This window comes from Phoenix dactylifera, chromosome 7 (assembly GCF_051530095.1).
Source record: "Phoenix dactylifera cultivar Ajwa chromosome 7, Ajwa_hap1_PhDact_Kaust_v1.1, whole genome shotgun sequence".
NCBI classification, from domain to species: Eukaryota; Viridiplantae; Streptophyta; class Magnoliopsida; order Arecales; family Arecaceae; genus Phoenix; species Phoenix dactylifera.
The window spans coordinates 21,556,655-21,572,565 of record NC_143196.1 but is presented as its reverse complement, the minus strand read 5'-3'; the positions used below and the strand labels follow the sequence as shown (position 1 = coordinate 21,572,565).

Below are 15,911 nucleotides of genomic sequence, written 5' to 3'. Positions count from 1 at the left end.
TTCATTTTTGAGGGGACCTCTCCTCCAAGGTTGTGAATGTCTTCCCCAACAACATCGCAAAGAAAAACCTATAGATCAAAACGGCATTGAGAAGGAATTCTCCAACATGCATTGCGTGTACTGATTTGCTAATAGAAAATAGATTCAGGGTCTCAACATACAAAACTCAAATTAACATTTTCCTTACCACAATCCAATCTTGCTAAACAAATGCATAATGCAAGGGTTAATTGTCTTGATTCTTATTCCGAAGGCAAAAATGGCATGCTTGATTTGATATAAAATCCTTATCAATCATCCAAGCTGCAGCTGTTAGAAGGCATCTAACATCCAAGACCTAGAACTATACAGCATAATATACCACGGCACTAATCAGTCGAACAACATGTTCCTTCTTATCAAACACAACATGTTCCTCAGGCCACCTAATGTCTAACACACTAAGTCTTTGATTTAACCAAGCGTCCTGTTTGTCACACCTCACCCCTTGAGTTGCACCAAGGCCAAAAAAACTCTTCATGTGAAAAAACTGGCAGCCTAAACATCTCTCCTTCATGTAATCATGGAATTTCCTTATGGCTGATCAAAATCAACCCCTAACATCACTTCTTTGAACAAATAGCGGATCTCCATGTCACTTATTAGCATCACCATTCGTTGTGTGAAAAAAATTTCTCTGGTAGCCTAAGTGAAGCATTTTCTGACAAGACTTCTGTCGATTGGTCGCGATACATTACTATCGCCAAAAAAAAAAAAAAGATCTTTTTTTTTTTTTGATCTGAATCAGCTGCCTTCAATAATTCCAACAAAGGCTGCGATCCAATGAATCTTTCACAATATACAAGCACATTCTTAACTAGATTTTCATGGAAAAAGCATGTTTTTCTTTATCACCTGTCCTTCTAGAAAATCTCGGCATGTCACACCACCAGTGGCAATCATGTGGTATATTGCTCTATCGAAAACTGGTGAATCTCTATGGAAGTTCCCAACTTCCCATCAAATCCACAATTGGAAAAACTTTCTTAAAATGGATTAAAAGCATGACATTTCCAGCATTATAAACTCATGCCTAAGATTTGATTAAAAGGTAAACTTTTATGAAACAGCCAAGGGACACAAAAAGAATCTTTTTGAGTAATATATGTACAATTATGGTGAAATAAGGTTTGTAGCCGGACTTCACTTTGGAACCCAAATATGAAATACCGTCATATTGCTCACTCCTTCAACTAAAACAGCATAATTAATAATACCTTAAAAAAGTTCATAATACCATGAAGAGAGAAAAAAATAAATGAGTCTCAATAAATTTTTATTTCTCGAGACTAGTAAATGCACTCATAAATATGAAAACGGATTTATGACTCTTGGACTGGTAAATTTTTATTTCTCGAGACTGGTAAACTGCAGCTTGTTCGCACTCATCACAAAAAATATCAGATGAAATCTTTCCAAGAGAGGAGATGGTTTCACTATAACAGACTAGTTTCTTCAGATTTCTCATCATGCAACTCCAGAAACACCAACCTTGGCACTAATATTTTTTTCTTTTCCTTTTCTTTTCTTCTCTGTTTTTTTTTTAAAAGTAAGACTTGATTCCGGTATCCATTATAATGATGCGAAGTGATGATACCAAGCTTTTACATCTACAAGGAGATTTTGTTTGAAAAAACCTAGCATCCTCAATGCTCGTATTATGTAGCCTTGAAACATGATAATGCAAAGAAAGGCCTTATCGAGTGTGTGTGTGTGTGTCTATACCGGATTCATATGTGCCACCAGGGAGCAGGCAATAATCGTCTTAAGACCGATCAGTCTTGAAGGAGAGCAGGAAATATATATTATAGCAATCGCGCTTGGATTATAAATGAAAAGAGTGGAACATTTTGGAAAACATGGGTAAGGTTATCTTTTCTTTTATTTTCACCATGGTAAGCAACAATCAAACTAACGTAGATTTGAGTGCAAAGTCCATTATTTAAAATATTATTAAATCATGGACAAACCAACACACACTTTATTTTCTACGGGAAAATGAGAAGGGACCAACACGTTACAAAGCCCACACCTTAAGAATGGTCAGAACTAATGCGTACCACAATCAGATTTTCTTGCAGAAGATATTATAATGTTGGGGACGTGATTTAAGCAATCCCTTGGCTCCAGAAATCCCTCATGTCGGCTCCATGGTGCGGGTCATCATGGCCAGGAATTCATTCATGTCCACAAATCCATCACCATTCTGGTCCGCATGATTTATCATCCTCCTGCACTGGTCCAAGCTGTGATACTCCCCAAGTTTCTCCAACATACTCTGTAATTCATCTGCGCTGATTCGCTCATCCCCATCTTGATCAAACATCCTAAATGCACTTTTGATATCACAAGTCTTTATGCCGTTCTTATGCACTTCCATAAACTCCTTAAAATCTAGGAACCCATCTCTGTCAAGGTCAGCTGCTTCAATCATTCGCTTTGCCTTACAGGCTGCATCCCTTTTCCCAAGCTTCTCCAGCAATGACTTGAGATTGTTCTCAGAAATCTTCCCACTTCCTTCTGATATTTTGTCAAACACCTGCTTCATCTCCTCGACATTGGGTTTGAAGCTGCGCATTAGATCAGAGACTTGCCTGTCTCTGATTGAGAGCCACTTCACGGGCTTCCGAGGGAGTCTCCTGGATATGCCTAGCTGAAAATTTAGAATTCTCAATTTTGACATTGTCTGTGGGGTTGGATGATGCAAAGAGGTCACATACAAATGAGCACCCTGAGATGCAGCCTTGAGAATTTGGCTGCTCAAAATTTATAGAATGTTATTTACCAGGTGACTTTGCACCTGGCTAGAAATTCTCTGTGGAAGCATAAAGTTTTGGAATTCTTATTCCACAGACTGGCTGAAGGGATGACATGTTTCCTTCAAACTCAAAAATCTGAATATTCTTTATCTTATCACCGACCAAGAAAAGGGATAAAAGATGGAGTGTGGGGACATTAAAAGAAAAGCATAAGAATCTGGAATACCGTTCACAGGTTGGAAGCATTCTTTACTTTTACAATTCTCTACCATTAGATATCAATAAAGCAAGGTTGAGGAAGGACAGAAATTGTATCAGTTTATCAAGATTCAGGATACATGTGTTCCAAGCTTATTGCAATCATCCGGATCATCACTTCAGCATCTAAAATTGTCGAAAAAATTCATAAATGCTAGGATTTTAAACTAAAACAGCAGCAGAATAATTTCAACTGCCTGCACCAAAATTAAAAATTACTTTTGCATTCATTTGTAAAGAAACATAAAGATCATGGATCAAAATTTACACGTCCAAGGGCAACAGATTAAAACTGCCTGGGAAAGCATCTGAACGTATTAAGGTGGCTTTCCATTGTCGAGATCCTCCATCACATCAATGTCCTTGCGGGCTGTTATTTTCTGAACATATCCTAAATAGCAAACAAAACATAAGAAATTGTTACATCAAACTGTTGGTGAGCATTAAGAATGGAGGTATGTTTTTATTCTCATAACAGATGACTGAACTATGCAAAACAAGGAAATATCAAAAGTCCAAATGTCGCCGCCCAGAAAGTGAAAAATATGTTCCAACTGCTAACACCATATATTCAAATTTAAAGGAAATAGATGAACTGCTATTGCACCTTCTAACTTCAACAGAGAGATCACATTAATCAAAAAAATGCAGCTTTTGCTAAAGAAAAGATGGGCAATAATAACAAAATCAAAGATAGCACACTAAACCAGAAGAAGGTCATTCTTAAATAAGATTACAGCAGTCTTAGAAGGAATAATTTATCCCCTGTGAAACATATCCATTTTCAAAGGAATTTCCAAAATGCTGAAATTCAGGGTAAAAATAATTTTACTTTTCTCTGCAACTCCATCTTTGGTATGTATGCTGCTGATCAGAATCAGCGAAAGCATTCATCACAGTCCAAATAAAACAACACAATCATAGTGGATCATGGTGATGCATAAACATGAACAAGAGAGTCAACTCTGGTGTATCTGGTGGTCATAACAAGTGGGGGAAAAGATACAACAACAAAAAGGATAAAAATAATTTCATTTTATACTTAATATTATTTTCTATATTGTAAAATTTAAAATACTAGAATATGATATTCATTAACGTGTTTCATTTTCCATAGAAAATTGACAGTGATTTTTTGATGTTAATTGCTAAGTTTTAAATGATTAACTAATTCACAATGAGACTTGAAAATGTTCCAAATTTTCCTACTTTGATGTGTATATAACAAATAAATACCAGTCAATTAGTGACGCTTTCATAAATCTATACTCCTATATAATTTTTTTTGGTACAATGGGGGTACATCACCATTATAGAGCAGGGATTTTACTTTAGAGAACAGTATACTCCTAGACATATGAGGAGGTGCTTCACCACCACCAGAGTTCCCTCTACCAAGGAGTGCAACACTATTAACTCCACAGTTAATGTTCTTTTCTTTTTTTTTTTCACTCAACTTCTCTCTCTTTTTTCAAGGGAATCCAACCCAAAGTTCTCGCTCTTCCCCTCTCCCCTCTCTATGGGCTCGTTTGGTTCGCGGAAAGCATTTTCCCTCCTAGGAATATGATTCCTGGAAAAAAGATTCCTATGAAGAGAATGCCTGGGAATGTACTTTTAGCATGTTTGGTTAAACATGGGAAAGTGACAGATTTACAGAGTGCTTATGTTTGGTTGACCATCCACTTTCCTAATAAAGTTGTGTAATTCCTATTATACCCTTAATAAAAATTAGGTCTTTAATGCCTCTTTAATGCTAAAAGGCCTTTTTGGAAAAAATAAAGATGGAGTGATTCCCGCCTCATGGGAAAGTAACTTTCCCATGTTTCTCATGGGAAAGACTTTCCCATGAAATGTGAGAATCATATTCCCATAGGAATACAACTTTTCCATCTCTCTCCTTTGAAAACTCCAACCAAACAAGAAGCATCTCATTACTTTCCCGTTGACCACACTTTCCCCCCTTCTTTTCCCGCGAACCAAACGAGCCCTATGTGTGTTTGTGTGTGTGTTTTTCCAAGGGAGTCCAGTCCAAACCCCCTCTTCCCCCCTCAAGGAGAATCCATCTCTTTTGACTTTTCTTTAAAGGGCATCCTGAGCACGCGTATGGCATGAGCTCAATACTAGCAATAAGTGACAAGTATCTAATAGGCTCAACTCTGCCAATCTTTAAAATCTAAATGCCAGTCTTGCTATCATAGCCCAAGAGAAACTCTTTTGGTCCCAGAACTTTCCCTTTGGAGAGAAACTATTAGCTTAATCTAATGCTTGTTGTACCTTTATCTTTGCTCATAACAAGGTTCTCCCCCTTTTCTAACCAAAAAAAAAATCTGTAAAAGCTAAATTGAAGTTAATTAGCATTACAAGAGTGTTATGCATATCTATACTGCCATATACCATCAAAAACCCAACTGCTTTTCATCCATTCGACCACAAACATCATATGTCCATGTCTATATCCAGTGCAATCCAGCTGAATAAAACAAAATAGAGCATGCTACCAATGACAGGAAACTCCATAATTTTTTTGCCCAAAAAATGCAGATGAGTTAGTCTATCTCTGGTATAATATGCTTTCCTATTATCTATTGTTAATGTCTCCAAGCAAGAAAGATGAAAAAAGGTGGGTTTTCAATCCTATCCAAGTCCTTCCCTGCACTTCCTTGCTTTTAGCTACAGTGATTCAACCAAAAGAGACAAAAAGACATATAGTCAACTTACCATCTCTCTTCATAGAAAACTTGGATCTCCATTAAGATATAAAAGCCCTACTTGTGTACCATGTGTTGAGCTGGTTCGCATATCCATGAGCTAAAGAGCCATCAGAAATTTCAATCCTACAATAGGCATTTGATAAGTGGTCCTTGCATGGTGTTCTATCCCTTGTACAAATATTAAAAGAAATATCCGAAAGGTGATAGTGCCTTGAACATATGAACAGCTTGACAAATATGGTAGAATCACACTTGAGAAGGCCTGGCATTAGGCCTATTCTTTAAAGATAGGAATCAGTAGCAATAATTAAGCAAGTCATGTTTTACTAGTGTCCTCCCTCTCTTATCCCTCTTGTTTCATCTACTTCAAGGTCTCACATGGAAAAGGTGATAGAGAGGGAAAAATGAATAAGGGAGAAGAGGTTCAGGAAAGGAAGATGGGTGGGGATTGATTGATACTATTCTCAAGTAGAACAAATTGTAAGGCATCAAAAGGAAAATGAGAGGAGATGGGCAAAACAGTATTTTACAAAATGTGCTTCAAAAAGAGTGCATGTTTTCGCTTTTTTGTCTTTCCTAGTCAGATTTTGTACTCTCTAGCTCATCGGGCATCATTCCATCCTGACTTCTAATAGAACCTTGATCACATCATTTGCATGTTTTATAAAGTAGTACATTTGCAAAGTTTTGAAGAGATAGTAGGATTAGGTGTGGCAAAAAACTAACCTGATCAACCCTGTGACTGACCTAACTTGCTTGGGCCATTTACCACTCAGCTCAGGTCAGCTACTTATGATCCACATTTTGCAAAGGTTGGCACGTAGCTTTGACCCATTCAAGTCTTGAGATGAAAGTTTCCCTGGGGTAGGTTCAGATTGGGTCATGCCTTTCCTATTAGGTCAAGATAGCCAAAACAGGCCCTTTTTAGGCATGGTTGGATGCCTTGTTGTTAGTTGTTTGGTTCTCTTTCAGAACACTGGGAATCAAGTAAAATACAGACACTTTGGGTCGGGTCATGTGGGTCAGATCAGCTTAGAGGAAAAAAGATTAAGCTACAGGTCAATTAAGTGGGAAGCAGATCATAGCAACTGACCCATGGGAAGTTCCAATAGAAAAGTCTCTAATGGGTCCAACCAGGAACATGTCAGTACTGCAAATATTACTTTTCTAGCCAAATCTAATCCAATTCAACACATTGTCAACCTCATTAAGATTCTCCTATCAAGAAAATCAGCAAGGCAAGGTCTCACGCTATTAGTTTGATAATATGTTTAATTTCTACATGGATAAATTATGATATATTAAATTATAATATGTCTTAAATTTAATTTCATATTCAGGTGTTAGAGGTAGTTTGTGGGTTCAAGAGGAGCCATCTTTACTTTGAGAAAAACTTATGAAGACATAAGAATCGGTGAGAATCAGGTTTTCTATTTTTTTTCTTAGATTACAAAAAAGTATGATACCGATAAAAACTGGTTAACTGTAGAACCTTATGGTTATGCTTATGTTTTACAAGTATTCTGATAGAAGAATTCCTTTTTCAACACTACTTTTCAAAATAAAGGAATGCAAAGGTGCTGATTGAGATATTTTGCTTGCTACATTTTATTTTTAATCTAGTTTTAGCTTCAACTTCTTGTATCGTCGTATTTTGAAGTTTTGTCTCAGTACAAAGAGATGAATTTAAAAGAATTCACCAGTTTACTTCATCAAGGTTGACTGATTTGGATTCATATTTTTACAGTATCAAAATTTAAATAAGGTAAATTTGATCATGATGAGATCATGGTAGTAATAGATAATAACTGAAGCAAGAAATAGATGGTAGGCCTGTCAAGGTTGACATGTGAAGCATAACTCATTGTAGAAAAATGAAATGCTGAATCATCACAAGAACATGAGTAGTTCAATACCAATTTTTCAGAAAATTATCTTATATGAATTATAACACGCTTTTGCTTGGAAACTCATTTTTCTAAAATTCATCAAGCCGGGGTTTTCCTTTCCAGCCTATGTTAGTATTTCATAGTCCAAGAATTTATCTGCCCATTAGACTAGCAGCAGCAAAGGATGTCAACCACATACGTGATCCAAACAAATTGCAGATACCATCAATATTAGTCACATGAGATTGTTGTTTTCCTAAACTATGCAATCCTTGTGTCATAAAATATATGGTTTTCTTGCTCATTTCTCAGGTCCGTGAATGCAAGACTACAAAACAAACACCTTTACTCTATACTCTTTTCCCAACAAAACAATTGCCAAACCAGAAACAGCAAGGTGGGGAGGGGTCTTGTGTTTAAAAGTCAAATCATGAGAAAAGGAAGGGGAACATCCATTTGGTGAGGAGAAAACAGAGGACCAGGTCTAGGAATAGACAAACAATATAAGGTCAAGGGATAAGGTTATTTATTTATGCAAGTCAAAGCATGAGAAAAGGAAGGGGAACATCCAGTTGGTGAGGAGAAAACAGAGGAACTGGGGACCAGGAATAGACAAAAAATAAAAGGTCCATGGCTAAGGTTATTTGTTTATTATGGCAAGAGCTTCCTCTCAACTCCATTTTTTTAAAATTTCAACTCCTAATATTAATGAACCCAGCAATCTTGTGCTTATCAAATACTACATGGGAGATGGAAGTCTGGCTTTGGAAAATGAGGACCCAAAAGAAGTCATAACCGAGGATTTCACTGGTCAAGGTGGATATGTAAGTTAACAAATCCGCTATACACATATACAAGCCCCACTGCAAACTGGTTAGATTAAAGCCATAATGGACTGGTTCTTGTTAATAGAAAAGTCATTCATGCTGTCTGTAGTAAATTAGTTGCAGCTGGTCAGAAAAGCCTCCTATTGTTGTTCAAGCAGTTTGATCTTTACATTGCAGTCTTACTATGAGTACATTAAAGAAAAAATATGGTTGTTAGGGCTTTGAAAGAGAGGCTTTTATCTGATTGCTTTAAAATGACCAAAATATTGTGGCAATATTCCTAAGCATTACCCTAATCAAGATGAATTTTTCCATAATAGTGAAAACAAACAATAATCCTAAACTGAAGCAGCTAATGCTAATGAAAGAAGATATCATCTATATGTTTCCTCAAAATTTTGATACCTCCAACCTCTCATTCTTTTCTACTAAGAAATGTAGTGACTTATGTGCATGTTGGATTGGTAGAAGTCTTAGACCTCGCACCACCGGCCTTATTTATCATCCATTTAGTCTACTTCATCAAGATTGCTATGTTATGCTTTCCATGGTAGTCAGAAGCTGGTCAAGTCGACCAGTGGAGAACTCAAAGCCATTTCACATGATCTACCTTTTTCAGAAGTTGGAGGCGCCGCACAATGGTTCTTATCTCTCCCCATTCATGTAATCCAAACGTTTGAGGATGTGGTGGACTTATTCATCATAAAGTAGTTGCACCAAGCAGATCGTCCGCCGTGCTTGATCGAGTTAATTAACCTTTCTCAGAGGCATTTACGGGGATCAAAGAAAGTACTGTTGACTTCATCCATCGGTGGAGGAATCTTGCATCAAGAGCGACCTTTTCAATACCTGAAAAGTATCAAATCTTCCTATCATATGATATGATTGTTGGCTCTTTTCCCTTCCAAGTAACTTTCTCTTGAATTAAGCATCAGCTTCCAGGTTTGCTCCAAATGCTTGAACCATCCATCTAGTCATACATGGAACCTGTCAACATGCTTTACCTTCTCCTTCCTTAGGCCCCGTTTGGTGTTTTTATAGGTAGTAGAGCTTGTCTATAGAGCTTTGGAAAGTAGAGCTTTCACTAATAGAACTTTTAATAAAAAGTTGTTTATTGTTTGGTAAATATATTTCTTAAGTGTCGAAGAACCCTAATAATTGTTTGGTAACCAAACTGAAAAAAGTGCTTTTAGTATTAGAAAATGATAATAAAGAATATCGCATCGTACTTTCAATTATATAATTATTTGTACTATAAAACTGATTATAAAATATTTTTAATTTATTAATTATTATGATATTATTAATGTAATATGGTATTATAATGGTATTATATTATTTATTATTATCATATAATAATATTATTATAAAATTATGATAATCATGATAATAATATAGTATCATCACAACATAATATTATTTTTACCATATTATATTATATTTTATTTTTTATATTGTATATTATTATAAAGTATTCTTAATTTAAAAATTAATTTTTCATATTCTAATCTAGATAATATAATTATTTTTATGGGTGATTATCAACTATTAAAAAAACAAATCTAGATGATTATGGAAATAAAAGAATTTTTTATTAATTTTTTAAAATTCATTGTAGAATCTCATACCCGATTCTCTTGAGTAAGACTTTGGAAAGCAACTCCTCGATGCTTCTCAAGTAGAGCTTTTGTTCAAAAGCTCCAAATTAGAGCTTTTCTTTGTGGACTTTTTTCAGCTTTTGAAGAAAGTAGAAAGCTACATCAATTTTTTTCCAAACATCCCAAAATGATTCAAAAGAGCTTTTGACCCTCCAAAAAGTTCTTTTTGGCTTTCCAAAAAGTAGTATTAAACAGTGCCTTACATCAAACAATAAATTGTCTTATGCTATGATGCAAAGATCAAGGGCCTCAAACATTCTAATGAGCTCCAAACAGGATTTGTCGTCAACCATGACGTCATAACTTTTCCCACTCCTCAATTCAAGTAAAATATTGGACATGGAAAAAAGATATAGCAAAAAAAAGTTTAGCATTAGGGGAAAATCAGAGGATCAGAATGCTTTTTACCAATTTGATGTAGCCCCAGGCTTACCTCTACACAACAGTGAGTTTAAAGGGCCTTTAGATGAAAATACTAGGATTTCAAAGGGATTTCTGTGCATCATCTAGAAATCCAACAGACAATGAAGCCGTTCAAGGTGTGAAGAACCTTAGAGTGGAGTTTATAAGATTTCTATGGCATGGCTAAAAGAAGAGGGAAGGGCCTTACTATGTGAAAATGTCGACTAAAAATTCAGCATATACAATAAACACAGCTATATTAGAAAGATAAAACTGAGGGAGCAGCAGGTTTTATCAAAGTTTTCAGCATAAGCAACATAATTCTAGCAAATGATGATAAGAAAACAAAGGAGAGAAAGGAGAACAAAAGGAAGTATTTAGAAGAGAAGTTAAAAGGAGGGATGGCACCAGATGGCTGTTGGAAAAGAAGAAAAAAGAACCTGTTTGATTCTAATCTTAATATACTCATGGACTGCTTTATTAAAAGTGAAAAAGAAAAAAGAAAAACTATCTAATATGAAAACCCCTAAATTAGCCATAAGATTTTCCTGGCCCCATATAAGTGGGAAGGAAGGAGGTATCCCTATTTGGACATATGAATACTCAAGAGGAGAAAAGGGAGGACAGTGCACTCTTTTCCTCTTCCACTCATCCCTTTAGGGAATGGCCCAGTCAGTTAGGCCCATAACTAATATGTTAAGGCTTATGTGGCTTATCTGATTAGGCCATGCAATATCATTGCCCAGCTAACCACTAATTTTGGCCTGAGATCTTTTAATCTTAGCCCTTGGCTAAATCAACACACTAAAACTGAAAATCAATCAGAGAAAATGACAGAAAATCAACAATCTACCACCAAATCTGTCAGTGATCCACATGCCTCACAGCCCTTCAGTGCATTATTTTGCCTTCTATTCACAGAATTACATCAAGAAAATTAGAAAAACCATAGCAACAATATCTACTCTCCCAAAATAACCATAGCAACAACATCTGCTCTCCCAAACTCTATTTTTGCGATGAACACAGTCATCCATGAAAAAGCAAGGGTGGGTGGACCAAATATTTATGAAGATTTATCTATATGCATACTGCTATTCTTATTTCATATGGATGATATCCAGATAGCTTAATTCTGAGCTACTCAAGGTTCGTAATTGAACATGAAGTTGCACAACTGTCTGCTTGAGCAAACTAGTACCAATAACAATGCAACAAAATTGCAAAGGCTTGACATTCAAAAACCCCACAGTAGGACGGATCCAAGCATATCTTTTGGTCTGATTATTATCAAATGGGAATACAATCTCATTAGCACAACTTCTAGAAGCATAAGAAGTGCAGTTTGCTCCTACTAAGTTTGAAAGAGCTACATATATGTGATGGACGCAAACATTGGTTACAGATATATAAATCAGCTAGAAATAATTCCAATAGATAAGAATTCTATTCCACTTGGGATGCATGAACAATGCCTTCGGCTTAAGCATAAGTTGCAAAAGCAAGAACACTAAGAAACAACCATTAGAAATTGGAAGGAAAAAAAAGAAAGAGAGTTAAACTGAATGGAGTGGTTCCTTTGAATGTGAAGAAGCATTGGCAGTAGTTAACCAGGCAAATTCAAGACTTTGGCAAAAGATGTTATGGTGGAATTTTTAATTATGAACAATATACCAAGCGTACACATAGTCTGACAAAATGGAAAACAAGTTCCACAAGTTAACCCACATCAACCCTCGACTATACCACCAAGTATTCAAAATATGCCCACTAAAATACGATATAAAGAAATGAAAAAAAAAGCCCAAAGAGAGAGAATTTATGATCTTTAGATGTTGCAAGACTGGATACTTGAACACTACATGCGTTTTACCAACAAATGCCATATCATTGTAGAAGAAGCTAAAGAATTGCACATCTATAAGAGCTAACAAGGATCTCATGTGCGGATACCAAATAGGCATATCTGAAGAACCCTGTTATGTGATCTAACAAAGGAAGCCAACAAGTTCCATTATCAGACTAGAAATACAAGAGTATCTTCCAATTTCAAGTGATTTATCAAGGAAACAATCATGTAGAAAGATTTTTGAAGGACATAATATTGAGAATTTGGTCTTTGGTACTGCTAAAGAGGCTAGTTTCGAAGACAGAAAATATAGAGAATCATTGCATATTGCCATGGTTGATATACCAATAACAAGACAAGGCACAAGGAATACAGGATCCTTTATTAAATGTGTGGACGAGTTATGCACAGGGGAAACAAGTGGAGAGGGACTCTGCTTAAACCTTATTCTATTGGTAAAAGGAATCAAAGGAGATGAACAAGTTAACTGTTTGATGTAACATTAGATAAAACACCCCTATGATGTCGTAATTCATTTATTTTACAAATAAAAATATGGAATAATCGATTCATCTATGAAGAACAAGTCCTTTTCCCTCTTTTTACTTATACTAAAATCACAAAATAGCGAAAAGGTCCATGTATTACTATGCTAGACAGAAATAGATTTTATTTAGAAAAATGAGAGGAAAGTTTCTCTGCAGATTTTCCCTTTTTCATTAAATATCAAAAGAAAAGGAACCACTCCTTACCAATTCCAAGACAAGGAACACACTTGCATATTATCTCGCGCCCCTTTTTGTTATAATAGCTAACGAACCCCGTCCCCTGGCAACTCTTACACTTGCCCGTCCACTCATACACCACTTCCTTGCAATCCTGCAAGAAATAAAAAACACCATTTGCGAATCAAAACAGAACAATGAAGAACAAGAAGAGTTGAAAAGCATGAAGACGAACCTCAACATTGGGATCGCACTGGAGGCGGCGATCGATCTCCTCAGGCGTGGCCGGGGAGGAGTTGGGATAGGTCATGGGGAGGGGAAGGGCATCGGAATCGTCGACCAAATAGCTCTCCCGGTCGCGGGACCACCACCACCACTTCTTCTTCTTGCCGCTGCCGTCCTTTCTATCCTCCTTGGCGTTCACCCTGATGCCGGGGTCCCGGGCGGCGGCCCCCCCGTCGGGCTCCTGCCGCCTCCGGGGGCGGAACCAGTCCGGCGAGGGGGCTGCGTCGGAAGCCTCCGCGGCGGCGCGGCAGCGGAGGAGGGAGAGCTGGGAAGGGGAAGAGAGAGGGGGGAAGGTGAGCTTGGGAGGGGCGGGGATGAGGGGATTGGGGTTCGGAAGAAACATTCTAGAGTTAGGGTTTGGGGTGGGAGGTCATATCCTCCTCCCCCCGCTCGATGTCCCTCTACCTCCCTCTATCCGCGAAAGTTCATCGACAGGTACGAGGAGGGAGAAGAGAGGAATGACTGCGGTGCCCGCGAGATGGGTGGTAGATAAAATGGACGGGTCAGATCCTATGCGCCGCATATTTGCACCGCATTTGCTGTACAGTTCTTGATTGATGCCACGTGATTTCGTTTAGATCCAATTCCTCCCCCCCATTCCGATCCTCAGAAAGGTTCAGCCGTACTTTTCTCACGTCTCTCTCTGACATCTCGCTTTTACCTCTCGACGAGGCTCCTCATCCACGGGTTTCCATGGGGTTCGAATTTAAGCACGTCCGTCTCTTTCTTTCGATCTCGGAAATTCTAACAAATCTAAACTCAAATCCTCATAAATACCCGACCGAGCCACCTCCATCACAAACCATCTAACTCGACGAGATTGAGTTTACTGATTTCAAGACCCTATTTGGAAGAGCTATCAATAAAAAAATATTTTAAAATAGAGATGAAAAAATTGAATTTTTTAAAATAGAGCTTAAAAGCTATTTATTATTTAATAATTATATTTCTAAACTATTGTAACACTTTAATATATATATTTGGTAAACAAATTGATAAAATACTTTTGTATAATAAAATTACTATAAAGGAGCATAGTATTATACGACGGAGCATAATAAAATATAACATGTATTAATATATAAATATATGATATATTACTGTAATTATTGGAAAAAAATGGATTGCCCCGAAGCACGTAGGCACACCGCCGGCGCGTAACAACATGTTTTCGACTCCAAGGCGCTCAACCAGGCACCGACCTCAAAGGCGCCGACCTCCATGCGCTCGGCCAGAGGCGCTGACCACAAAGGCGTCGACTTCAAAGGCGCCGACCTCAAAGGCGCCGACCTTCAGATGCCCGACCTCAAGGCGCCGACCTTCAGATGCCCAACCTCAAGGCGCCCGGCCTCCAGGGGTGCCCGACCTCAGCATACCCGGTCTCGGCATCTCCGACTTCAAAATGTCGAGCCGACCTCAGAAGGCCGACCTTATCGTCCACATGCTGTGGCCACGCCCTGCGGTAACCTCACCGCACCGTGCTCCGCTCACTAGCCATGCCACGACATGTCAACCGAGGGCCATGCTCTGAGCGACTGTCAGCAATTAATGTGCATGGCCTCCACCGATCTTCGGCTTACTCAACAATTAATGCGCATGACCTCCACCGATCTTCGGCTTACTCAACAATTAATGTGCATGGTCTCCACCGATCTCCGGCTTACTCAACAATTAATGCGCATGCCCTCCACCGATCTCCGGCTTACTCAACAATTAATGCGCATGGCCTCCACAGATCTCCGGCTTACTCATCAATTAATGCGCATGGCCTCCACGAATCTCAAGCCCGCCACAGGAACCAGTTGACTCACTCAACCACGTCCGGTCACCCACAACAACTCATTGGCTTCAGTCTAGCCCTCCACGGCAATGCATTGATTCACACGATCGTGCTCAATCATGATGGTAACCTATTTAATTCAACTGGTCACATCATAGGTAACCCTGTATCCCTCCTAAAAGGGAAAGACTCTCATCCTGATGGTGGTCGGGCTTTTCACTCCAGCATACAATACATCTCCTTCTCCAAATTAAGCCCCCCTCTGACTTAAGCATTAGAGGGCTGGCACCAGGAACCCCGGCCACCGGCTTTTTGCATATCCTCCAGAGGACGCAGCCCGCCGACGTACCATCCGCACCAGAGCTCCTCCTCCTCAGCCGAGCGGTCACCCCCGGGTCCAATTTCCAGCAACAGTTGGCGCTAGAGGAAGGGCTCCGAGTCGCGGCCATAAAGCTAAGGAGCAAAGGAGCTTCCAACGCCTCCCAGCATCCCACATTAAGCCCTGAACACTCAGTCCAGAACTCGCCGCCAAGACCTCCGGCGGACCCAGTCTCCCAAGTCCAGCCGGAATAATTCAACGTTCTGATGCAGCAAATTCAAGCTTTGGCTACAACAGTCCAAGGCCTGCAGCGTGTGGAGGCTTTCTCTATGCCACCTCCATGGGCTCCGGCCTAGCCAATTCTCCCTCCAAACGGATCGGCACCCTCAGGTCAAAATCTCCATGGCTCC

General features: G+C 38.5%; 1 protein-coding gene and 1 pseudogene across 2 annotated transcripts; both read right to left on the bottom strand.

Moving 5' to 3' along the window:
* Positions 1 to 2,176: 2,176 nt before the first annotated feature.
* LOC103718387 (calmodulin-like protein 30 pseudogene) lies at positions 2,177 to 2,722 on the bottom strand (annotated as a pseudogene).
* A 321-nt stretch (positions 2,723 to 3,043) lies between these two features.
* Positions 3,044 to 13,900, bottom strand: SCO2 (protein disulfide isomerase). 2 transcript variants are annotated; one of them, XM_088701282.2, is made up of 4 exons: positions 13,353 to 13,900; positions 13,145 to 13,271; positions 3,325 to 3,447; positions 3,044 to 3,182 (listed from the first exon to the last, which is right to left on the bottom strand). In XM_088701282.2, exons 1-3 carry the CDS (start codon positions 13,743 to 13,745, stop codon positions 3,374 to 3,376), a joined length of 594 nt encoding a protein of 197 aa, XP_088557408.2. In that variant the 5' UTR covers positions 13,746 to 13,900; the 3' UTR covers positions 3,044 to 3,182; positions 3,325 to 3,373. The 2 variants fall into 2 exon arrangements, with proteins under 2 accessions (XP_088557408.2, XP_089780439.1); XM_089924313.1 differs by having other exon boundaries at positions 3,044 to 3,447; positions 13,353 to 13,898.
* Between the last annotated feature and the right edge of the window lie 2,011 nt (positions 13,901 to 15,911).

Coding starts and splice junctions, on each gene's coding strand:
- SCO2 (XM_088701282.2), bottom strand. CDS start 13,745: ATGTTTCTTCCGAACCCCAATCCCCTCATCCCCGCCCCTCCCAAGCTC. Junction 13,272..13,352: donor AGTGCGATCCCAATGTTGAG/GTTCGTCTTCAT, acceptor TATTTCTTGCAG/GATTGCAAGGAAGTGGTGTA. Junction 3,448..13,144: donor TGTTCCTTGTCTTGGAATTG/GTAAGGAGTGGT, acceptor TTTGCTATTTAG/GATATGTTCAGAAAATAACA.